Consider the following 25,879-nt stretch of genomic DNA (forward strand, 5'->3'; position numbering starts at 1 on the left):
GTAAGCCATGAGCTCATAGACAGGATTATTGCAACGCACAGATCTGGGGAAGGATGCAAAATACTTGCACTGAAGGTTCCCAAGAGCATAGTGGTCTCCATAATTCTCAAATGGATGACGTTTGGCACAACTAGGACACTTCTAAGAGCTGGTCCCTGGCCAAACTGAGCAGTAGGGGGAGAGGGGCCTTAGTAAGAGAGGGGACACTGACCGAGGTCCAGAGATCTTATGAAAAGATGGGACAAAGTTCGAAAAGGACAACATTACTGCAGTCGTCCATTGATCTGGGCTTTATGGCAGAGTGGCTAGATGGAAGCCTCTCCTTAGTGCAAAACACATTAAAGTTTGCGAAAAAGCATCTGAAGGACTCTAAGGAACAAGATTTTCCAGTTTAATGAAACCTAGACATTGAACTGTTTGGCCTCAATTCTAAAAGCTAAGTTTGTTGGAATCCAGGCACCGCTTAACACCTGCCCAGTACCATACCAACAGTGAAGCATGTTGGTGGCAGCATCATGCTGTGGGGGTGTTTTCAGTAGCAGGGACTGGGAGCCTGGTCAGGTTGAGGGAAAGCTGAATTGAGCAAAGTACAAAGATATCTTCAATGAAAACTAGAGATGAGCGAATTATTCAAAAATTCGATTCGGCTGATTCGCCGAATTTGAGGAAGAAATTCGATTCGATGCGAATTAATTCTCTACGAATTTAACTTATTAAAAGGGTTTCTAGGCTTCAGAGAGCCTTTAAATTAGTGCAGAACACTGTACCTTTAATTTAAATGCCCTTGGAGATGAGGAAGGACAAGGAGAAGGAGAAGGACGAGAAGAAGGAGAAGGATGAGAAGGAGAAGGAGAAGGATGAGAAGATGGAGAAGGAGAAGGATGAGAAGATGGAGAAGGAGAAGGATGAGAAGATGGAGAAGGAGAAGGATGAGAAGATGGAGAAGGAGAAGGATGAGAAGGAGAAGGATGAGAAGATGGAGAAGGATGAGAAGATGGAGAAGGATGAGAAGATGGAGAAGGATGAGAAGATGGAGAAGGATGAGAAGATGGAGAAGGATGAGAAGATGGAGAAGGATGAGAAGATGGAGAAGGATGAGAAGATGGAGAAGGATGAGAAGATGGAGAAGGATGAGAAGATGGAGAAGGATGAGAAGATGGAGAAGGATGAGAAGAAGGAGAAGGATGAGAAGAAGGAGAAGGATGAGAAGAAGGAGAAGGATGAGAAGAAGGAGAAGGATGAGAAGAAGGAGAAGGATGAGAAGAAGGAGAAGGATGAGAAGAAGGAGAAGGATGAGAAGAAGGAGAAGGATGAGAAGAAGGAGAAGGATGAGAAGAAGGAGAAGGATGAGAAGAAGGAGAAGGATGAGAAGAAGGAGAAGGATGAGAAGAAGGAGAAGGATGAGAAGAAGGAGAAGGATGAGAAGAAGGAGAAGGATGAGAAGGATGAGAAGATGGAGAAGGATGAGAAGAAGGAGAAGGATGAGAAGAAGGAGAAGGATGAGAAGAAGGAGAAGGATGAGAAGAAGGAGAAGGATGAGAAGAAGGAGAAGGATGAGAAGAAGGAGAAGGATGAGAAGAAGGAGAAGGATGAGAAGAAGGAGAAGGATGAGAAGAAGGAGAAGGATGAGAAGAAGGAGAAGGATGAGAAGAAGGAGAAGGATGAGGAGAAGGAGAAGGATGAGGAGAAGGAGAAGGATGAGGAGAAGGAGAAGGATGAGGAGAAGGAGAAGGATGAGGAGAAGGAGAAGGATGAGGAGAAGGAGAAGGATGAGGAGAAGGAGAAGGATGAGGAGAAGGATGAGGAGAAGGATGAGGAGAAGGATGAGGAGAAGGAGAAGGATGAGGAGAAGGAGAAGGATGAGGAGAAGGATGAGGAGAAGGATGAGGAGAAGGATGAGGAGAAGGATGAGGAGAAGGATGAGGAGAAGGATGAGGAGAAGGATGAGGAGAAGGATGAGGAGAAGAAGGATGAGGAGAAGGATGAGGAGAAGAAGGATGAGGAGAAGGATGAGGAGAAGAAGGATGAGGAGAAGAAGGATGAGAAGAAGAAGGATGAGAAGAAGAAGGATGAGGAGAAGAAGGAGAAGAAGGATGAGAAGAAGGAGAAGGATGAGGAGAAGAAGGAGAAGGATGAGGAGGAGAAGGATAAGAAGGAGAAGGAGAAGGATGAGGAGGAGAAGGATGAGGAGGAGAAGGATAAGAAGAAGGAGAAGGAGAAGGATGAGAAGGAGAAGGGTGAGAAGGAGTTTCAACCGCTGTATGGAGGGAATGTCACAGAACTGTCAGAAATAGCCTATTTCTGACAGTTCTGTGACATTCCCTCCATACAGCGGTTGAAACATTGTATCTATTTGTTTCCATAAATGGATCCATTTATGGAAACAAATAGATACAATGTTTCAACCGCTGTATGGAGGGAATGTCACAGAACTGTCAGAAATAGCGGAGCTCTGCAGATACACTTTTTGCCGGCTTGGAATTCTTCTTATTTTCATCCTACTTCTTCTTCTTCTTCTTCATCCTCATCCTCATCCTCTTCTTCTTCTTCTGAGGATGAAGAAGAAGAAGAAGAAGTAGGATGAAAATAAGAAGAATTCCAAGCCGGCAAAAAGTGTATCTGCAGAGCTCCTCTAAGTGTATCTGCAGAATAGAGGAGCTCTGCAGATACACTTTTTGCCGGCTTGGAATTCTTCTTATTTTCATCCTACTTCTTCTTCTTCTTCTTCCTCTTCATCCTCTTCTTCTTCTGAGGATGAGGATGAAGAAGAAGAAGTAGGATGAAAATAAGAAGAATTCCAAGCCGGCAAAAAGTGTATCTGCAGAGCTCCTCTATTCTGCAGATACACTTAGAGGAGCTCTGCAGATACACTTTTTGCCGGCTTGGAATTCTTCTTCTTTTCATCCTACTTCTTCTTCTTCTTCATCCTCATCCTCTTCTTCTTCTTCTGAGGATGAAGAAGAAGAAGAAGTAGGATGAAAATAAGAATAATTCCAAACCGGCAAAAAGTGTATCTGCAGAGTTCCTCTATTTCTGACAGTTCTCTGACTTTCACATTTACAGCGGTTGAAACATTGTATCTGTTTCCGAATAAAAACATCTGTATCCTAAATGGAAACAAATAGATACAATGTTTCAACCGCTGTACATGTGAAGGAACTGTCAGAGAACTGTCAGAAATAGCGGAGCTCTCTGCAGAGACACTTTTGCCGGCTGATCGGGAAAAATCCGATTCGCGCACCCGAAGTAGGCTAATATTCGGATTCGACGCAAATCGAATTTTTCCTGAAATTCGAATCGAATTCCACTTCGCCTGGTTCGATTCGCTCATCTCTAATGAAAACCTGTTCTACAGCACACAGAACCTTCAACTGAGCCAAAGGTTCACCTTACAACATGACAACAATCCTAAGCACACAGGCAAGACAACACAGGGGTAGCTTAGGGGACAGCTCTGTGAATGTCCTAGTGACCGAGCCAGAGCCCTGACTGGGCTGCACCCTATTGAACATCTGGAGAGACCTGAAAATGGCTGTCCACCAACAGTTTCCATCCAGCCTGACTGAGCTTGAGAGAATTTGCAGAAAATACCCCAATCCAGGTGCGCAAAGCTTCATACCCAAAAAGACGCAAGGCTGTAATTACTGCCAAAGGTGCTTCAACAAAGTACTGAGTAAAGGGTCTAAATACTTAATTACAGGTGATTTCAGTTTTTGCTTTTTAATAAATTCAGACATTTCTAAAATTCTGTTTTCACTTTTTCATTATGGGGTTCGAAGTATAGATTAATAAGAAAAAACATGAATTTAACCACTTCACCGCTCACACCTGTTCACCCCTTATAGACCAGAACATTTTTTACATTTCTGCTAAGGGCCTGTTTATTCGGCGATTAACTTTGTCATTAAGTTAAAAACATAATAGTCCTTCTTTTTTTTTTTTTTTTTTTTTTTCTTTTCTTTTTTTGAGAAGTGTTAGTTCTGCACTGTTAGTGCGCACAAATAGTGCACATTTTATTCTGTAATTTGTCTTGTTTAAAAATGACATTAAAAGTATGGGGGGGTGTTTCATTTTTTTTTCTCCTTTTTTTTAAATGTAAAATTTGTAAATATATGTAGAGGGTGTAAGAAATATTAATAAAAACAAAAAGTTTAAGTATTAATAAAATAAACAGAAAATCCACAGGAAAATAATAATTGAATGGAGGAAAATAAGGGTTCTTCCAATGGGTGTTCCGTTTGTCTGTTTGTTTCATCTGTCTGTTTATGGATGAAAAACGGACACCCATGTATTTCTATGGACTTGCGGATGAAAACGGGTGAACATCTTTTAATGTCCACATCCATTAACATCCATTTTTTTTGACCGGAAGAAATCCCTATTTTTCTTCCGTAAAAAAACAAAAACAAAACAGATGCTAGCAGACGATATCCACTTGCATCCAATCCGCTAACATCCATTTTTCTGCAAATTTGCATATTTGTTTTTAATGCATGCTGGGTTTGAGCAAAATGTCTTTGGAAATTTCCATGACTCCTGAAAAAATGGATGCAAACAGACCGCAAACTGCTCAAAAACAGATGTGAAAACTGAGGTAAAAAGTGCAGTCTTTTTCAGCTCTAATTTTTGAAAAAAAAAAAAAAAAAAACCACAACTGAACTGTTGAAAAAAACTGAAACCGCCTGTGTAAAAGAGCCCTAAGCCGTTAATTAGGGCTGATTAAAGTAAACTAAGGGTTAATTAGGTGTTAAACAGGAACATTTTTTTTTTGTTTTTACTTTCAGTTTGCTTTAACTGACTTCCTCTTTAGATGGAATTTTATCCCTTTGATCTGCAGATGAATAAACAGATACAAAATGAAACATTGTTTCTTTTGTATGTTTCTGTATTCAGTTGAGCAATGTTGTTGATGAACATTGCCAGACTACTTTTTTTTTTTTTCCTTTACAGCTCCAACTGTCAGAACTTTCTCTGTACTCCACATTGCCTATGATGAATCTGAACTGAATTGCTGAGTACTGGGACAGAGGAGGTCCTGGCAGCAGGGCAGAAGGCCTGGATGTGTTGCACACGCCCTGTGTACAATGATAAAATTTTTTGGGCATTTCTAACACGCCCAGAGTCTGCAACTGGTGAAACAACTGTAGTATCAGGCTGCAAAATAACAACTTTGAAAAAGTGAAGGGGGTCTGAATATCCAGGAGAGTCAACTCCATTTACCTTTTTTAATCTGAGATTGACTAGATTTCTGTAAATTCTGTTATGCTTTTAAGCATGTGTGCTTCCTTTTGGAGTCTTCATTGAGCAGGGTTAGCAACCTCTGGTGTGTAGTTTTTACCTTTTGAACAGCGGGTGTTCTCAAAACATAAGGGTGGCCTGATACACATCTGGGCTTACATAGAGCATAGCTTTGCCAGAATTAAATCTTGAATGATTCTATGTCTATGAAAAGTGTGTTTAGTCTATTGATGAAAGACTACAATTTTTGTTAAGGGGCATCTGTATTTGTAGTTTAGGGTACATTTAATCTGCTCAAACTTCTTAGGGCCTCCTGCCGTTCCCTGATTTTTTTTTTTTTTGTTGTTATTTATAATTTTGAACTAAAATACAGTTGCTTGATGTCCAGCACTGCACAGTAACTAGTGATTGCTCGTCTCCACTCCACTTCAGTTCAAAGCACATATGTGCCAAGTTTGACTACCTTTCCTTCTGAAATGAATGATTTATGTTAGGCAAGCCACAAAGCAAAGCATTTGGACAGCCTTCATTTTAGTTAGATGACAACTAGTTTTCAAATCTTTTTCTGAAAAATGATAAGTTGTTTATGGGTGGACTGACACTTTTGAAAAAAATGGCCTATAACCTTGCTTATCTAAGAACAAAGTTAATTTTAGATTAAAATTTATAAGGTTGTGCTACTAACACCCTGATGCACCCTTGCATAGACGGTAAACAAACCCAAGTAAGGGATGTCTATGATCCAGGCAGCTGATTAGCCATGTGACATAGACCTGAGGTCCTTGGTATCCTCCATGTGAGTAGGTGGAGTGGGCCTCTGGGTTCCTTCGCTTTCTGTTTGTGGAGACTTGAAGAGGCAGCAGTTTTCTACGTTTTGACACCACCCTTAAAGGATGCCAATCATTAGAGTGGTTTTTTCTATTGGTGATGTATTTTAGTCCATTCTAAGAAATTGGAAAAAGTGTGCAGAATAGGAAACTGTTAAATATTGGAAGTCTTATCTGCATAATTGTTATAGGTCAGTCATTCAGAATATTGTTGTAAGGTATTCTGCTAGACAGGCTCAGTGCCCAATAACGATCAATTAGAATCAACCAAGTAAGTGTACAGGAATATCACCTCATCTTTGCAACAAAAAAACAGAATTTCAAAATAAGATGTTAACTTGTTATGAAGACATTGTGTTTGTTAAAAGGGGGTGGAAGATATTTTAATATGTGTAATAGTAGCGATTCTTGCATTTTCGTGCTAGTAAATAAAAACTTTGTCCCCCAAGCAACTGTTGCCCGGCAAAAAATTCTGGGAGAGCGATGACTCCAACAAGGATGGACCAAAAGGCATTTTTCTGGGGGATCAATGGAGAGAAAGTGCATGGGGGGCATCTGGTAAGTTGATTATAATTCTGTTGCTGTATTATTGTCTTGCTGCTTAGTGCATGAAGTGTGCTGACACCAGTATTTTAAAAATTGTTGGCTGCTATTGTGTTCAGAGTTGTAGTAACTTGGTAGTTTTAAAAAACAACCTGTTGCATTTTCAGTGTTAGTGAAGAGCCCAATATCTGGGTTCAATTCAAGCAGGGTTCAGCAAACATTTATTACAGTTTGGGTGCCAAATCTGAATTCTGGGAGTTGAATGTTAAAACAAAAATAGGTTTAGTATGCTTTTTAAAGGTAGCCCCATGAAATTTTAAACCAGACCCTTCATACACTGTGACAGGAATGGGCCAATACATTTTGACAGCTACTTGCCGACTACTGACTGCTTCCGGAGACCCTTTCATTGGGTGTTAGACCTCGTGATTGACTTGGATCTACATCCCTGGATGATGTGGTTGATGTACATCATGGGACTTTTTTGGGGTTTAGTTTGTCAAAAAATGTGGCTTTTGATTTACGCGTTGCGTTTAGGTACTATATACTCCCTTACTCATTCAGATAGAGGGGGCTGCTTTCCCCTCTAGTTGAGTCTGATATGGATTTTAAGCACAAACCCAATTCAAAATATAAAGCTTTTGGGACCCCCCCCCCCCCCCTCCTGGCAAAGCACCTTGTTTTGGAAGACAGCCTCTTTCCACCCTCCCTTGTTTACTTTTCTAGGTATTCCCTGCCATGTAAGTGAATGGGCCGAGTGATGGTGATTGGTAAGGACATGATGGGTGCAGGCAGGCAACCTTTGACAGCAGGAAGCTGTCATGTACGTCTATGCCGAACATCCTTCCTTTGTAAGAGATTAAATTGATGTAACCATAGAGACTAGATGAGTCTCCTGATGCTACTATTTTGGGTGATCTAATATCCGCCTCCTGCATCCCTAAGCAGTTAATAAAAAGCTTTGCCTGATCATTATTGTTTTCCCTCAGATATGCACGTCAGGATTGTTTGTGTAGTTCCCTCATGTGTCCTCCATTGCCCAAACAGCACCACAGTTGGGTTGTTTTAAAGAGGACCAGATTAAATAATGTCTAATGATCTTATGTTTCTAATGCGTTCATCTTTCCTTTTCCTAGATCATTCAGTCTCCCAGCCTATCATGGTCCAGAGGAGGCCTGGTCAAGGATTCCATGTTGGCAGCGAAGTTAACTCTGTGCTCTCCCCTCGTTCTGAAAGTGGAGGCTTGGGAGTCAGCATGGTGGAGTACGTCCTCAGCTCCTCTCCTGGAGAAAACTGCCTGAGAAAAGGAGGATTTGTAAGTGCCTCTCCCTTAATACAAACAAGGGGGGGAGCCCTTCGATTGCCAAGATATAGAAAAATGCAGGTAAAAACAAAAATGGCTGCAGGGAAGCACAGTCAGTCTTTAACATTGTTAGTGCGCCCTTTAGGTTGTGAATTTGACTGTGTGAAAGCCATATTGTGTTAACCTAAAATCTTCTGAGCTCCCATTTTAAACACTATATTTTTTCTGAACTATTGCTAATATACCAGTACTGAAAATTTAGTAATTATATTTTATAGGAGGACCAGTTTCAGTCTTTCCAGTACCTTTTTTTTCTGGATGTCATATTTATGGTTTCTGATGCCATATTGGAAAGGAAATAATGTTCTCGAGGTTAATGATCACCCAAATGTCAGCTTCAGAGCTATTGAAGGCCTAGGAAATGTATAGCTTAAGATAAATTGAGAGACAGATTTGGGTTTCACTTGTGTGGTTGTTTTAATCAGTTTTAAAACACATTTGATCTTTAAGGGCCCTCGTGATCCCGAAGGAGAAGAAAATGACAAAGGGGATAAAAAAAGCAAAGGTGTCTATGAAGGGGATAAATTAGGAGACCTGAAGGAGGAAGGTGACAATATGGATAAGGCTAATGGGCTTCCGGTCCAGAACGGGATTGATGGTGATGTAAAGGATTTCAGGTATGACCCTAAAGTATTTTTTACATTTCAAAATATATGTATGCTTTGGTTTTTACTTTTATGAAAGGATAAAAGCTGTTTTTGTTCTACATCTTGAGCCTTTATTTTATCAGATGTAAAATGTTACAGTTCATGTATGTTCCCAGTAAAACGCCTATAGTTTTGGTGGTATAAAGCTTGCTTTCTGTATGCAGATGTTGAGTGTTACTTATTTTTTATTGTGCTGTAATCCATGCTGTATGTGTGATGTCACTGCTGACACTGCTTTTTATAACTTTCAAGTGTGTGTTAAAGGGGTTTTCCACCCATAGAATTTTGCAATCCTATTTTGAAACCCAGAGTAGTTAACACATGAAACCCTGTTCTAATGTTTGTTCAACAGTACATCCTCTGACAGTGTTAGAATGCTTTTTGTGTTGCAGCTTCAGTTAGCTTTTTGTGTTGTTGAGCATTTATAAATAAAGGGTAAAGGGGCAGCTGAGTGTTATGTATATTGAGTCTTGTATTACCTGAAAAAATCTTGGTGGATTTGGACACTTGTCTAGGTCCCTTCATGCATAGCTTGTTTGTACTTTCTATTATTAACTAGAATTAATAATTGGGTAACATTGGGTTCCAATGGGAAACCGTAGACAAAAAATAAAATGGAACAAAGGCAGAGTTTTGCCTATTGTGGCCAATTTGATTCCATGTTTAAAGAGGAACTACACTGCATCTGAGTACCACAAAGCAAATACGCTATTTAATTAATTTTAAATGGTCAAAGCAAATTTGCTTATCCATCCAGGTCTCTGTTTTATTTTGCTGAGATACCACTTTGAAAAATACCCCCTAGCATTTCTGGTCAGGAAATGAGTAATATGGGGTACACACCACTAAGATTTTTTTTTTTTGTTTGTTTTTTTTTTTTTTTTCAATAAACCAATCAATGTGCCCCCTCTGCCAGGACACACTGATCAGCCATTGGATGCGAACGCTGATCGGATCGCCATCAGGTGCTGGTTTTCCAGCATACCCATTTGATAGAAGCCAGAGAACCTGCTGCACACACTGGCTGAATGTTGGCCAGTTTCTTTTGAACTGTCTGATATTCTGGCAGTGTGTACCGGCCTTAAGGACAGATGATTTATGTAGCATTTACTTCCTGGAATCCATCTGCCCTTAGCTTAAGCATGCAGGCAGGAAGGTATGATTAGCTGAGAAAACTCCTCCTTTCCTCCTGGGATTTATGACATCATTTGCTTAGGCCAGGTAGTAACTAAAGGAAATGTAAACAAAAAAAATGTAATATACCTTCCTATATACTGCAGGTAAAATAAGTATTGAACACGTCACCATGTTTCTCAGTAAATATATTTCTAAAGGTGCTATTGACATGAAATTTTTACCACATGTCAGTAACAACCCATGCAATCTATACATACAAAGAAAACAGGTAAGTTCAGAAAGTTTGTGTAATAAAATGGAATAACACAGGGAAAAATATTGAACACACGAAGAAAGGGTGGTTCAAAAAGGCATGGAAGGCCAAGACACCAGCTGAAATCTATCAGTAATTAGAAAGCAGTCCTGGCCCTTGTCAGTGCAAATTAATATTAACAGTTCAATCTCAGCTGATGGCCTATAAAAAGGTGTCACACAAGAAACATCTCATGATTGGTAAAAGAAAAGAGCTCTCTCAAGACCTTTGCAACCTTACTGTTGCAAAACATACTGGTGGCATTGATTACAGAAGGATTTCTCAACTTCTGAATGTTCCAATGAGCACTGTTTGGACCATAATCCGGAAGTGGAAAGAACATTATTTCACCATAAACCGGCCACGGCCAGGTGCTCCTTGCAAGATTTCTTACAGAGTAGTGAAAACAATTCAGAAGAGTTGTCCAAGAGCCAAGGACCACTTGTGGAGAGCTTCAGAAAGCCCTGGAATTAGGTAGAATTGTTTCAAATAAAACAATGACTAATGCACTCAATTGTATGCACGCTCACGACGCAAGACTCCATTGCTGATGAAAAAGCATGTTGAAGCTCGTTTAAAGTTTTCTGCACAACATTTAGACAAGCCTGTGAAATACTGGGAGAATATAGTCTGGTCAGATGACACCAAAATTGAACTCTTTGGATGCCATAATACACACCATGTTTGGAGGTCAAATGGCACTGCACATCACCCCAAAAACACCATACCAACAGTGAAGTTTGGAGGTGGGAACATCATGGTGAGGGACCGTTTTTCAGCATACGGTACTGGCAAACTTCATGTCATCAAAGGAAGGATAAATGGAAAAATGTACAAAGACATTCTTGATAAAAAATTCTGCTGCCATCTACCAGGATGATGAAGATGAAACGAGGGTGGACATTTCAGTAACACAATGATCCTAAAGCCAAGGAAACTCTCAATTGGGTTCAAAGAAAATATAGCTGCTAGAATGTCCCAGCCAATCACGTGACTTGAGTCCACTAGAAAATCTAATGACAGAACTAAAGATAGAGGCCCACAGAACCTTCAAGATTTGAAGACATACAACTAGTTACTTTATACAGGAGGCATCTTGAAGCTGTCATTCCCAACCAAGGATTTTGTACGATGTATTGAAAAAATTTCAGTTAGTGTGTTCAATACTTTTTCCCTGTGTCATTCCATTTTATTACACATAACTTAATTTCTGAACTTATTTGTTTTGTTTCTTTGGATTTGTGGCTTGCTTGGGCTGTTACTGACGTGATAAAAATTTTAATGTCAGTAGCACCTTTAGAAATCTATTTACTGTGAAAAATGGTGACGTGTTCAATACTTATTTTACCCACTATATTTACTAATGCTTGCAGCATAAGTATTCAAATTAGTTGATTGAGAGCTTGAATTTCCACTTTAATTTACCAGGGTTTTGTTTTCCAGACTCCTATAAAATATTTACTTGTCAAACAATGATATTTGTGTGTGACTTTACATAAACCCATCCTTCCGCTCTCTAAGCTACACTGTGTTAACCCCTCACCCATAACACAGCATTTTACATACCTTCATTTCATTGCCAGAGTTTCCTTTGGCATTTACATCCCTTCCAACAAAATCTGTTCAGTGTTTGCTGTATCCCCAAAGGCTTGAATGTACTCTGTACATATGGCTTTAGTTGGGTCTATGTGGACAAACTGTAGTTGTGGCCAGCACGAAACAAATCTGGTCAGAATACATGTGAACATGTATTCTGACCAGATTTGTTTTGTGCTGGCCACAACTACAGTTTGTCCACATAGGCCCAACTAGAGCCATATGTATAGAGTACATTCAAGCTTTTGGGGACACGGCAAACACTGAACAGATTTTGTTGGAAGGGATGAAATGCCAGAGGAAGCTCTGGCAATGCAAATGAGGTATGTAAAATGCTGTGTTATGGGTAACACTGGAGCAGGCTGTGGTGTTAGAGTGGAGTTGGCTAATGGCAGCCTCCCTATTTCTATCATGATAGGTTCACTTTAACTGAAGTATTGTCCAAAAAAAAAAATATGTTTTTATATTTTAGTAACTGTGTGTGTTTTCCCTTCAGCCGTACTCCAGGTAACTGCCAGAACTCTGCAAATGAGGTGGATCTTCTTGGACCAAGTCAGAATGGTGCTGAGGGACTTGCTCAATTGACCAACAGCAATGGAGCAAAGCCAGTAGAGGACTTTGGTGGCATGGAGTCTCAAAGTGTCCAGCTGGATCCAATGGAGCATGTTGGCATGGAACCTCTACAGTTTGACTATCAGGGCAACCAAGTTCCAGTTGATTCAGGAGCTACCACAGTTGGCCTCTTTGATTATAATTCTCAACAGCAGGTACATGTAGTGTGATTTAAATTGTACAGCTGTTTTCCTTCATTTGTATATATATTTTTTAAATACTGTTTTTTTCATAAAGTTGTTTCAGAGACCGAATGCTCTTGCAGTACAGCAACTAACAGCAGCCCAGCAGCAACAGTACGCATTAGCAGCAGCACACCAGCCGCACATAGGTAAGGTAATACGTTGTCTCTCGGAGATGCTGGTTTTAGTTTTTCATAAAATGTTTGGTAAAGTTATGTTGACTGTAGCTCACTAGGAAGTTGAAAATGTCAAGCTAGTAAACAGCAGTTGGTGACATCAAAGGCTTTTCCATCTTTTTCCCTGCTGCATCTCTGTCTTGACTAGATCATTATTAAGACATGTAGTGGTTTCGCCAAGGCTTTTTGAATTGCTGGCATAACATAATTAGAATTTTGTTTGTACAGAAATTCAGCAAAATCATTTGTCAGAACATATGATCTTGCCAGTCAACTGATTTTGTTCGAAAGCCTTGAAAATTTATTTCAGACAGGCTACTTGAATAAATCCAGACATCCTAAACAGGTTTATTTTGCACCTAAAACTTTATTGGAGAATAATTTTCCATTCTGCCTTTGAAAAGCTTTTTAATGATTAGTGGGGTCAAATCGACTATCATTTCCAAACAATGACAAAAGTTCAAACAAATTTCTGCTAGTGTATGGCCAGCTTTAAAGTAGTTGAAACCTTTGCATATAACCTGTGAAGTGACTGACGTCAGATGATGTATAGAAATGAAACTGAGCCTCCTACTTGGGGTGTACCTGTTTATCTGTAACTGTCAGTTCTGTACAGCCTTCTACAACACACAGAATCTGTCAGCATTTCTCAGCAGCACAAAGCAGGGGGAGGGAATCTGTATTCACACACTGTACAGCTAAGGAGAACTCTGAGCCCCTCTCAAATTACACCGGGAACAAGCACAACTGTGGCTGTCAGTCATAGGTTGAATGGTGGATCTTTCCTTCCACGGCCATGTTTCTCTTGGTTTGCTTGGTGTCAGGAGTGCAGGTAACAGAAGAATGAGGCAGCAGAGAGAAATCACACTCAGAGCTTTGAATAGAGACAAATATGCAGTATAAAAGATTTCTTGTCTCAGGTTTCAACCACTTTAGGGCTTGGCTTGAGGGCTGACACCCATTTACAGGTCTATCACATATAGATTCTGCCTGTAGTCTTGTGTTTTGATATTTTCTTTAGTACAAGCCTCTTACAAGCCTGGTTGATGTGTTTTAACATGTTGATTCGGGCATCAATGCAGAACTGAGGAATTAATTACTTTTTTTTTTTTTTCTTGAATTACTCCATTTACAAGAATAAATTTGGGATATGCAGTATAGGCAGATTAAAAAAATAATTTGGCAGTGGCACACATATAAAGGGGTTTTAAAACTGTGTTGAGGATTCATGGCGAAATTAGATAAACATTGTAAACATATAGGTGTTTTATATCTTTGAAAGCAGGACAGGTTGTTGTGATAAACGATAGCTGTACAGCAATTGTTACACTATTTAAGAGAGTTTGAAGATGACCTGTGTTGCTAGCATTTGTTTTTTGTTGTTGCTTCAGTCATTTTCTTTGCAAAGGTAGTTCTGTCAACCAGGACAAGATACTGTGTTCAGAGTGTTCTCTGGTTATTCCCTCACTGCAGCCTTGAATAGGTATCTACTTGGGTGTTTTATTTTAAACATAATTGATGGCAGTTTGGTGCTTCATTGCTTTTATATTGCCTACTGGCTTAGATGAATGTATTTTCAGCAGTTGGCAGAAGTTTCCTCATGCACTGTTTTGCATTTCTGGACAAGTTCTCTTCAAGGATTCCACAGAAAAAAGAGAGGAAGAGATGAAGATACACTCCCACTAATATGATGTTACAGATCATTTTTGGTCCAGTCACTGTTTTTTGTTTTTTTGTTTTTTTTTTGTTTTTTTTTTTTTAAGATGCCTGTTCATTCTGAATTTCTCATGGGACTTAATCTAGATGATTTTTACATCCAGTTTTGTTGGACTGTCATTGCCACAAGCCTAGCATAAGGCAATAGCCATATTCAGAACCATGAGGCCTAAAGTAAACCTCTGCCAAGAGAGACATGCAGGCTACCATTGCTAATCCTTTTTCTTTTTAAAATAATAGTTGGGGGATTGGTTGCCTACATCATGGCATTCCTGAAGATATTGAAAACTGGTTTACTATCATTAGCTTTATGACCACTAACATTAGCTTTATCAACAGTAAATGCTTCTAACTATTTTTATATTAGTTCCTACTCTTCCGTTATTGTAGAAGATGCCACTGGCTGTTTGCATCGCTGTCAAAAAAAAACTATACGCAACGTAAGATTGTGTCCCTAGAAGTACCCATTTTGATTAGTTTCTTACTGGTACAGAATCAAAAGTATGAGGGTTCTTCATAAAGTTTCCGCACTTTTTCAAACTCTATATATGTGTGTGTGTGTGTATATATATATATATATATATATATATATATATATATATATATATATATATGTTTGAAGACCCAATGTTATCAACATGTCCCTGATAAAATGCACCTTCAGGTAGAGTGCATGTTGTGTACAGTATATCCCTGGTAGTGTTTTCCATGTGATAAGTATGTCCATGATAAAATGCAAAATGTATGCTTTATGTCCCTGACAGAGATAATCGTATGTGATCAACTTGTAGCTGGGAGAGCATACCGTTTTGGCCATCCTTTCCATTTTATTGTCCGAATGTCCTTCGCAGTATGCTTTGTGCATCTCTGGACATGTACCGGGTCCTTCTTCCCTATCTAAGCAGCTGCTGTATATGCTATACATGCCCCATGAATTTCCTTTTTACTGGTGCAAATCTGTGATACTTTACTGTCCACACCTGTATACACGACTCAAAAAAAATTAAAGGAACACTTTGAAAAGACATCAGATCTCAATGGGGAAAAACATCATGCTGGATATCTATACTGATATGGACTTGGTAATGTGTTAGGAACGTAAGGATGCTCCATTGTTTGATGGGAATGAAAATTATCAACCTACAGAGGACTGAATTCAAAGACACCCCAAAAATCAAAGTGAAAAAATGATGCAGCAGGCCAATCCATTTTGCTGAAATTTTATTGCAGCAACTCAAAATGGTACTCAGTAGTTTGTATGGCCCCCACATGCTTGTATACATGCCTGGCAATGTCGGGGCATGCTCCTAATGAGACGACAGATGGTGTCCTGGGGTATTTCTTCCCAGATTTGGACCAGGGTATCACTGAGCTCTTGGACAGTCTGAGGTCAAACCTGGTGGCGTCGGATGGATAGAAGCATGATATACCAAAGGTGTTCTATTGGATTTAGGTCAGGCGAGCGTGGGGGCCATTCAATGGTATCAGTTCCTTCATCCTCCAGGAACTGCCTGCATACTGTTGTCACATGAAGCCGGGCATTGTCGCGCTGCAGGAGGAACCCAGGACCCACTGGACCACCAAAGGGTCTGACAATGGGTGTAAGGATTTCATCCCGATATCTAATGGCAGTCAGGGTGCCATTGTCTAGCCTGTAGAGGTTTGTGCGTCCCTCCAGACCAACACTGACCCACCACCAAAACGGTCATGCTGAACAATGTTCCAGGCAGCATAATATTCTCCACATCTTCTCTAGACCCTTTCACGTTTGTCACATGTGCTCATCTGTGAAAAGCACAGTGTGCCAGTGGCGGACCTGTCAATTCTGGTGTTCAGTGTCAAATGCCAATCGAGCTCTATGGTGCTGGGCAAGTGAGCACAGGGCCCACTCGAGGACGTCGGGCCCTCAGGCCACCCTCATGAAGTCTGTTTCTGATTGTTTGGTCACAGACATTCATATCAGTGGCATGCTGGAGGTAATTTTGTAGGGCTCTGGCAGTGTATCATCCTTGCACAAAGGAGCAGATACTGGTAGAAGAACATTCTACGGCCCTGTCCAGCTCTCCTAGAGTATCTGCCTGTCTCATGGAATCTCCTCCATGCTCTTGAGAGTATGCTGGGAGACACCGCAAACCTTCTGGCAATGGCACGTATTGCTGTGCCATCCTGGAGGAGTTGGACTGTCTGTGCAACCTCTGTAGGGTCCAGGTATCGCCTCATGCTACCAGTAGTGACACTGACCCTAGTCAAATGCAAAACTAGTGAAAAACTGTCAGAAAAGATGAGTAAGAAAAAAAATGTCCGTGCCTCCATCTGTAAAACCATTCCTGTTTTGTGGGTCATCTCATTGTTGCCCATCTAGTGCACTTGTTGTTCATTTCATTAACACCAAAGTAAACTGATTAACAACCCCCTTTGCTACTTAACTGACCTGATCAATGTCCCAGGAGTTTAATTGACATGATGCTATACGCTGATTACAAAGTATTCCGTTAATATTTTTCAGCAGTGTGTAATGTGTTTATGCTACATAGACTGGGCAGGGTGTATAAGTGAGCACCTGCTATCAGGGCACGTGTGGCCAGACTGCAGGCACTCAGCTCAGCATCACAATTATTGAATTAGTATTAAGCAAGTATCTTTGGCTGAAAAACATTGTTTAACCATTATTTTCAGTTAGCATGTAAGCCTTCACTGAAAAGTGACATCCTCTGAAATATTAATACCTCTGAAAGAGGACAAGATGTCCAAATTGGTGTTTTGCCCTACAATAACTGCTCTGTGGAATCCTAATCTGCTCTCCATAGTCTACCGCAAAATTTAGTTTCTAAATTTTTGTTTCTGCCACCTTGGAGTCCTTTTGCTTTTGTGTGATTGTTCTTGTTGCTGTAAATATATTTCCTTCCTTATTTTATCAGAACTGCTTAGCTTTCCTTAAAGCAGAGTTCCACTCACTCTGTAAAAAAAAATAGGTCAGCAGCTACAAAAACTGTAGCTGCTAACTTTTAAAAAACAGCCACTCACCTTTCCCACGATCCCGCGTTGCCCCCGCCGCAACCCGTTTCACCGGTCGTCCTGTATTCCTGAAGGCTGGCATCTTCAGTGTGGGCACCCGGCTTGCAGCTTCACAGCCGGATGCCCACTGCACATGCGTGAGTAGCGCTGCACTTCCTGAATGGCCCCGTCATCTTCTGGGACCTGTCACGTCTCCCACAAGATTTTGGGGAGGGAGAGTAGAAGGACAACTTCCATTTCCGATCGCCTAGGCGACCTGCGGCTCTCTAGCTGTTGTGGAACTACATTTCCCATGAGGCATTGCAACATTACAAAACTGACAGTTACAGCTATGACTTGCAGAGGCATGATGGAACTTGTAGTCCTGCAACAGCTGGAGAGCCACAGGTTGCCTACTCCTGGCCTAGGCGATCACACTGGAAGTGGGAGCAGGTACCTGTCAAATTCGGGTACCTGCCTCCCCCCCGCACACCAAAGGTGCCAATCCTTAATGGGGAGCGGGGAACCAATCTTTAAAGCAGAACTTCCCCTTTTGGGTGGAACTCTGCTTTAAAGCAAGCTGTGTCCAAGGACACAGCAGATCACCCTGTAAATGTAGTTGCAGGTTATCGGCTGCACTTTCCTCACGCTGTCACAGAAAACAGATCAGCACTGATGATCAAGCTCAGTGTCAGCTCATCAGTGAAGCCTCATCAATGCACATCAGGCAAGGAGCAAAATTACCTGTTTGCAAAATTTTACAATACAAAGAAGCTTTTTTTGTTTATAGCACAAAAAATAAAATGCCCAGTAGTGATTAAATACCACCAAAAGAAAGCTCTATTTGTGTGAAAAAATGATAAAAATTTCATAGGGGTTCAGTGTTGCATGAGTGCGCAGTTGTCATTCAATGTGCAACATAGCTGAAAATTGGCCTGGGCACGAAGGGGGTATAAGTGCCCAGTAGGCAAGTGGATAAGGAATCGGCCAGGTATTCCATCCGTTTCGCATTTCTGATCCTGGAGTGCAGTTCAACTGGGGGGGGGGGGGGGGGGCTTCTGTTTTTTCCATTTGAGAGCAACCAGGCACCTTGGTTTGAGTGTTTTGAAATATACAATTTTATCTATGCAAGAAGATAGTGATTTGTGGTACTTCTAAAGTGTGCTTGTTAAAATGGTTGTAAAGGCAGTAGGTTCTTTATCTTCTTACTTACCAGAGTCCGATCTCTATCCAGCAATGTGCACAAGAGCAGAGGCTCGTCCGCTCTTTCTTGTTCTCTCTCTCTCGGGGCTGCTCTGTGCGAAACCATTGCACAGAGCAGGTATGACATGTTTGTTTTAAAAAATAACTCAAAATCTGCCTTTACAATCACTTTAAGTGGCCTGCATGTATACAATTATGGGTTCATTGAAACAAAGGCCACACACTACACTAGAGGTGTTTTTTTCTTTTTTTTTCATTTACCATTCCAAAGCATTTTGTCACATTTATTTTTTTCTGACCTGGGATAAATGAAAGCATATCTTACATTGTGTTCTCCTTCTTACTTGTTTTGGGTCACTAACAAATGATATAGAAACCAGAGAAGGCCAGCCAGCTAAGATTTTTAATTGGTCAGCTGTGGCAGCTTATTTATTTATTTATTTTTGTTTGTTTCTTGGTACTGGTTTATGTTGACCATGACCACAGTGACCCATTCCAGCTGTAATTGCAATTACTAGGCTGTGAAAACATTCTGCTGTGTCCTGTACCATTCTAGCACAAAACCTGGATGGTCTCTTCCTCAGAATAGTTGCTAGTTACCTTATTTCTGTGTATCTATGTAATGCTTTGCTTTTCCAAAGTGGAACTAGTTTTTTTTTCTCTTTAAGTGTTGGCACACAACATTAGGTGTTTTAATTCTTTATATAGTATGTAAATACACTCACTGGCCACTTTATAGGTACACCTGTTCAATTGCATGGTAACACATATTGCTAATCAGCCAATCACATGGCAGCAACTCAATGCATTTAGGCATCTAGACGTGGTGAAGGCAACTTTATGAATTTCAAACTGAGCATCAGAATGGGGAAGAAAGGGGATTTAAGTGACTTTGAACGTGGCATGTTTGTTGGTCCCAGTCGTTTTGGTCTGACTATTTCAAAAACTGCTGCTCTACTGGGATTTTTACTCACAACCATCTGTAGGGTATGAGAATGGTCCGAAAAAGAGAAAATATCCAGTGAGCAGCAGTTGTGTGGACAAAAAGGCCTTGTAAATGTCAGAGGAGAATGGTTAGACTGGTTCGAGATGATAGGCAAAAGTAATTCAAATAACCACTCTTTACAATCAAGGTATGCAGCATACCATCTCTGAACGCACAACACGTTGAAGCAGATGGGCTACAGCAGCAGAAGACCACACCGGGTGGTACTCCTGTCAGCTAAGAACAGGAAATGGAGGCTACAATTCACACAGGCTTACCAAAATTGGACAATAGAAGATTGCAAAAACATTGCCTGGTCTCGATTTCAGCTGGGACATTCAGATGGTAGGGTCAGAATTTGGCGTAAGCAACATGAAAGTATGGATCCACCCTGCCTTGTATCAATGATTCAGGTTGGTGGTTGTGGTGTAATGGTATGGGGGATATTTTCTTGGCACACTTTGGCCCCCTTAGTGCCAATTGAGCATTGTTTAAACACCATGGCCTAACCTGAGTATTGTTGCTGACCATGTTCATCTCTTTATGACTACAGTGTACCTATCTTCTTCCAGAAGGATAATGCACCATGTCACGAAACTAAAATCTCAAACTGGTTTCTTGAACATGGCAATGGGTTCACTGTACTCTAATGGCCTCCACAGTCACCAGATCTCAATCCAATAGAGCAACTTTGGGATGTGGCGGAACGGGAGATTCGCATCATGGATGTGCAGCCGACAAGTCTGCTGTGACTGCATGATGCTCTCATGTCAGTATGGACCAAAATCTCTGAGGAATGTTGCCAACACCTTGTTGATTTGATGCTGTGAAGAATTAAGACAGTTTTGAAGGCAAGAGGGGGTCCAACCTGGTACTAGCAAGGTGTTACTAATAAAGTGGCCAGTGAGTGTATAAGGGAAATTGAAATGGCAAAGTGTTTATTACTGTTGAATTGATGCATTTCATATGTTTCCCTAAAATGTAGTGTCATAGCATACATAGGATATCTCCTCTAATGACGATGCTTTTACTCCAAATTTTGGTCTGTCTCTAACTGACCCCTCCCAAAAATAGACACATATTTGACACTAAAAGCATGGTGTATTTTTACTAATTGGATACAAGACACTTTTCCTATATTGGCAATGTACTGAAGTCTGCTTTCACTGACAGGTATGTTTTCAGCAGGTCTAGCTCCAGCTGCGTTTGTACCAAACCCTTACATCATCAGTGCAGCGCCTCCTGGAACAGATCCTTATGCAGCCGGTCTTGCAGCAGCAGCTACGCTTGGTAAGGTTTCCTTTTGTTTCTATACTGCTTGATGTTGCTTGTAATTTCAACTTGTGCTTGGTGTATTGTTTTTGTTATACTAGTTCTGTTTAGGGTTAAGGATGGATTTTATATTGGATAATGACTGTTGACTTTCATCAGGCCCAGCTGTGGTTCCCCACCAATATTACGGTGTCACTCCATGGGGAGTATATCCTGCCAACCTCTTTCAGCAGCAAGCGGCGGCGGCTGCAGCAGCAAACAACTCTGCATCTCAACAGAACAATCCTCAGAATCAGCAGGGCCAGCAACAGGTGAGTATTCTTATCTTTTGGCATGTTGGTCCCTTAGTCATTTTTCAGGGACCACAGTCAGGTCATTATTTGCGAGCCTTCTTCTCTTCCAAGTCTGAGAGATCTAACATGATCTGTTAGAGGTCCCCATAGGGGCAAAGTCTTAGAAATATTGTTTGACAGCAAGGTGTGTGTGTGTTAACCATTACATAGATTTGATTGGTAAGTAATGGTACTCATGATAGATAATGCATTCAAGGGATTGTAAAGATTTTTTTGTTTCTAAAATAATGTCATACTTGCCTTCTCTGTGCAATGGCTTTGTACAGGGCAGCCCCGACCCTCATCTTCTGGGGTCCCCCACTGGTGCTTATGGCTCCTCTTGTCTTCCAAGTGCCCCCATAGCAAGCTGCTTGCTATGAGAGCACTCATGCTGGCTTGATTCCGAGCTTCACCGTGTGCATCTATTCACACACAGAGTGCAACTCAGCTCCGCCCTCACTCTCTGCTCACAGGATTTGATGGCTCCCGCTGCTGATGAGCATTCTATGAGAAGAGGAGAAAAGAGCAGCGCTGATGCAGATGGTCACACCCTGTACCGAGATCGGGCTGGGGTAAGTATTTAAGGGGTGCTGGGGGGGGGGGGGGGAGGGTACTGATTTGGAAAGGTTTTTTTTTTTAAACTCATGCACAGAATGCATTAAGGTTTAAAAAAAATAAATAAATAAACTTTACCTTTACAACCACTTTAAACCTCCACCAGCTTTCTAAACTTCAATTTCCAACTTTGCTTAGCTGCTTGTGGCTAATATGATGATCTTCATTAAATATATGATAGATGGAGTATATCAGGAAGAAGATTCCCTTGCTTGTCTTTGTATGGCTGTAGCAGAATGTTGGACTTAGAAGTTCTACATGGATGTCTCCCTGGTAGGGTCATCAAGAAGAAAACCATGCTGTTGATGCTGTCTTACTGGCATCTGATGAGTCTTGGATGGGTTTAAGAGGTTGTATTCACTTCTGGTCCATCTGTCATTTTGTTTGAGGCAATTTAGTTGTTTTCGCTTTAGTGATTTTGACTCTGAAAGCAGTAACCACCCATTTTGCATGTTTTTACCCCTTTTAAAAGTGTGTGTATTTCCTAGGTGCTTCGTGCTGGAGGTAATCAGCGACCGCTAACCCCCAACCAGAATCAACAGGGACAACAAAATGACCAGCTTGTTGCAGCAGCTGCTGTGAATTCTGCACTGGCCTTTGGGCAAGGCCTTGCTGCTGGAATGCCTGGTGAGTTGCACATTTTTTACCAAATTTTTTTTTTAAAGAAAAATTGGTTTCAGTTGTAATTTTAATTTAAAATTCTTGTAATTCTTGTAGCAAATTGATTTCAGTTAGTGTGTGTGTGTGTGTGTGTGTATATATATATATATATATATATATATATATATATATATATATATATATATATATAGTACAGTAAAATAGATAAGAGTGGACTTCCTGCCCAAACTTTACTTTGGGTAAAGTGAGAGAGAACTAGAACCTCAGTCAGATTTGATTGCTGTCTCTCTCCATTTAGGAGCGTCTTCCTTGCTTCTTGTGCTGTTGGCACAACAGAAGGTGAAGGAAATGTTCTTAAAAGGTTTGACAGTCATACAAATCAGGCTGATGTCTTAACCCCCCCCCCCCCCCCCAAAATGGGGAAAATTAATTTAGGTTGGTGTTCCATTTCAGTATATGCAAGGAGAAATTTAATTCTGGTTGCTTACTGCAGCCAGTCCTTGTGAGTGGATGCTGGTATGGCATATTGCTTGCAGAGGGTATTAATGCTAACTTCAGGCAAACCACTAAACATATAGATGAAGTACATATGGGAGCCATTTTACCAGTCAAAGGAATTGTATTTTTGTCCATCTAGTCCTTAGATTTACACATCTCTACCACAAAGCTAGGTGGATGACATTTCTTGCTGGTAAGGAATATAGTGGTGTCCTTTTTCCACCCCAGCCTGCTGACTGGACAGTGAAAGACAAGCCATAAACTGATGAGATTGTTTTCTTTCTTCATATCCGCATGTTCCTTGTCAACATATTTTGCATACAACACACATTAATGGTTCTTAACCTAATGCTACTCTATAGGTATTGCAAGTTACCAAGCCAAATTTAGGGTTGAATGCAGAGCAGTATTCATCTGGTCTTAAAGCTGAACTTTAGGTATGGCGCTTTTTACATGGAGAGCAATTTTGCATTTTCTCAATGAATGAATCATAATATAATTGCCCCGTCTCAGCATTTCGTCCTATCTGGGAATGCTTTGCATTCATTGAAAAAATGTGTTCCTGAATGGCACCTATGCTGAGCAAGGGACCCCTTGTGTTCAGTGTATGGGACCTGGAAGCTAGTGGCAACCACTTTAGTAGCAGTGTATACTGCAGTGATTTCCCAGTTCCACAGGGATCCCATGGATATAGTAGATACATAGTTACTAGGGATGCACCGATATATCAGCGGCCGAAATCTACCAGGCCAAAATAGTGTTATTGGCATTTTGACGATGGGGGAAAAAAGGTGCAGAAAACACTCAATTTTACCTGTGATTATACCTGTGATTTTGTTGTGATTTTTAGTGCAATTTTAAACATTTAGGGTGCGTATTTCATAGGTCATTTGACCAAAAAATGCATCAAAATGCAACACGTGTGCATCATTGATGGGTTTTCAATGCATTTCAGGCTTGGTTCACACAAATCCAGTTTACATCTTGTCCTTTTTTGCAGTGCGTTTTGCATGTGAGTTTGATGCACTTTAAATGCACTTTGGCTTTTTTTATTTTTTTGCCAACTTATTGCTGGGCAAATTACACAAAACGCATCAAAAACACAACACGTTTTTGCTGCATTTTCAATGCATTTCAGTCCTGGTTCACACCAAAGCAATTTGCGTTTTGTTCATTTTGCAGTGCGTTTTGCGTTTTTTTGCGCTTGCGTTTTAGACGCATTTTTGAGGTGTGGGGTTTTTTTTTTCTCTGGCCAGCTTGTTGCTGGGCAGATGTAAAATGAAATACGCATCAAAAACACAACACGTGCATTTTTGATGCGTTTTCAGTGCATTTCAGGCCTGGATCACACCAATGCAGTTTGTGTTTTGTCAAATTTGCAGTGCTTTTTATAGTGTTTTTTGTCTTTTTTGAAATTTTTTTTTTTGTTGGCCAGCACAAACGTGTAAAAACCGCACTACATGCGTTTTCTGCAGCATCTCCATTGAAGTTTTTTAGCTATAAATGCAACATTTTGCATTTAAAAACATCCTTGACCCTTTCCGAAAACGCAGTAGCTCAAAAAAGCATAGATGTGAACGTGTCCCATAGAAAACAATGTTAAATTGACTTTAGTGCGTGTCTGCAAAAAGCCCTAAAAAAACAGGCCTCAATGGGGAGCTGCAGTTCTGGTGCATTTTTTTTTTCTTTAACTTGCCAAATATGCACCAAAAAATGTGGCAAGCAGGGAGGTTAACACCGCAAGGGAAGCAAAATGGACCATTGTGAAGACATACATTGAATTTAAAGGGATGCATTTTCCTTGAGCTTTTCTTATGCCTTCCTTTTTTTTTATTTTATTTTTTTTTTTTAAACGCAAAAGCACTGCAGAAACTGCTCAGTGTGAAAACAGCCTTTTGGCTGAAAGGTACTGAAAATAAATTCGTATTCATTTAAATTCATGCTATAAATGAAAGTCACATGTAATACAATTATATATAAATAAAATATTAAAAAAAACTGTCCATTTCGGTTTTCGGTCCAATGCATCCTGAATTTTCGGTTTCAATCCAAGAATTTTCTTTTCGCTGCACCACTAATAGTTAAATTGGTCCAAGCTGGACCAGTGTAACTATGTAAAAAGAGCCATACCTAAAAGTGAGCTTTAACCAAGTTAAGAGTGGTCACTGGTCCTGGCTATGTGGTTGTCCTGCAATATGAAACATGCAACATGTGTAGTACATGAAAGTATATAAAGTATTGCCCCTAACTGCCCTTTTAACACTGAAGAATGTGGATTGTATTGCTTGCCTGTCTATATCTGTGACATACAGATTGCTTTATATATGTTCTCTTCTATCTTATCATATTTTCTTACAGATTACTTTTCTGTTTATTCATTTAGGATATCCAGTTTTAGCTCCTGCTGCTTACTATGACCAAACAGGGGCACTTGTTGTGAATACCGGAGCCAGAAATGGGCTGGGTGGCCCTGTTCGGTTGGTAGCTCCCGCACCGGTTATTATTAGTCCATCTGCAGCTCAAGCAGGTATGTAGCACTGTTGGAAACACGTATATAGCTACATGCGTCTCAATCTATTGTGCAGAAATACCGCATACAGCTGCCATTTACTGACTTGAAAGATATTCAGTTGTCTTATACATGAAAGCTGATATTTTGCTCTATATCTGTAAGCTGTTGCAGCAGCAGCTGCTTCTGCCAACGGACCAGGTGGTGCTACAAATGGACCCTTCCGTCAATTGAATTCTCAGCAACCTCAGGGACAACCGCAACCACAAGGCAATCAGAATCTGGCGTCCAGCTCATTCTACGGCAACAGTTCCCTGACCAATAACTCTCAAAGCAGCTCCTTATTTTCACAAAGTTCAGGTCAGCCGGCGAATAGTTCATTGGGTTTTGGAAGCAGTGGATCACTGGGAGCAACGCTTAGTTCAGCACTGGGTGGCTTTGGAACAGCAGGTGAGTATCAAGAAGCTATTGATTAGCATTTACGTTGTGCATACAGATAAAGCAGCGCTTTTTTTTTTTTT

The 25,879-nt window shown here is 40.6% G+C and overlaps 1 protein-coding gene across 6 annotated transcripts in view; it reads left to right on the plus strand.

Annotated features, from left to right (window-relative positions):
• Window positions 1-25,879, plus strand: part of PUM1 (pumilio RNA binding family member 1) — a 93,895-nt gene that overhangs the window by 43,156 nt on the left and 24,860 nt on the right. For 2 of the 6 annotated variants that reach the window (XM_089686306.1, XM_089686302.1), the window contains exons 4-13: window positions 6,515-6,623; window positions 7,745-7,992; window positions 8,422-8,588; window positions 12,140-12,410; window positions 12,493-12,586; window positions 20,685-20,801; window positions 20,943-21,094; window positions 22,219-22,357; window positions 25,233-25,376; window positions 25,524-25,808. In XM_089686306.1, coding sequence (XP_089542432.1) covers window positions 6,515-6,623; window positions 7,745-7,992; window positions 8,422-8,588; window positions 12,140-12,410; window positions 12,493-12,586; window positions 20,685-20,801; window positions 20,943-21,094; window positions 22,219-22,357; window positions 25,233-25,376; window positions 25,524-25,808 — 1,726 coding nt within the window. The remainder of the gene's footprint in view (window positions 1-6,514; window positions 6,624-7,744; window positions 7,993-8,421; window positions 8,589-12,139; window positions 12,411-12,492; window positions 12,587-20,684; window positions 20,802-20,942; window positions 21,095-22,218; window positions 22,358-25,232; window positions 25,377-25,523; window positions 25,809-25,879) is intronic. The other 4 variants (XM_089686303.1, XM_089686305.1, XM_089686307.1 and 1 more) reach the window with 4 other exon arrangements.

This window comes from Staurois parvus, unplaced genomic scaffold, assembly GCF_062004578.1.
Source record: "Staurois parvus isolate SC_StPar_1 unplaced genomic scaffold, SC_StPar_1.0 ptg000394l, whole genome shotgun sequence".
In the NCBI taxonomy this organism is placed as follows: domain Eukaryota; kingdom Metazoa; phylum Chordata; class Amphibia; order Anura; family Ranidae; genus Staurois; species Staurois parvus.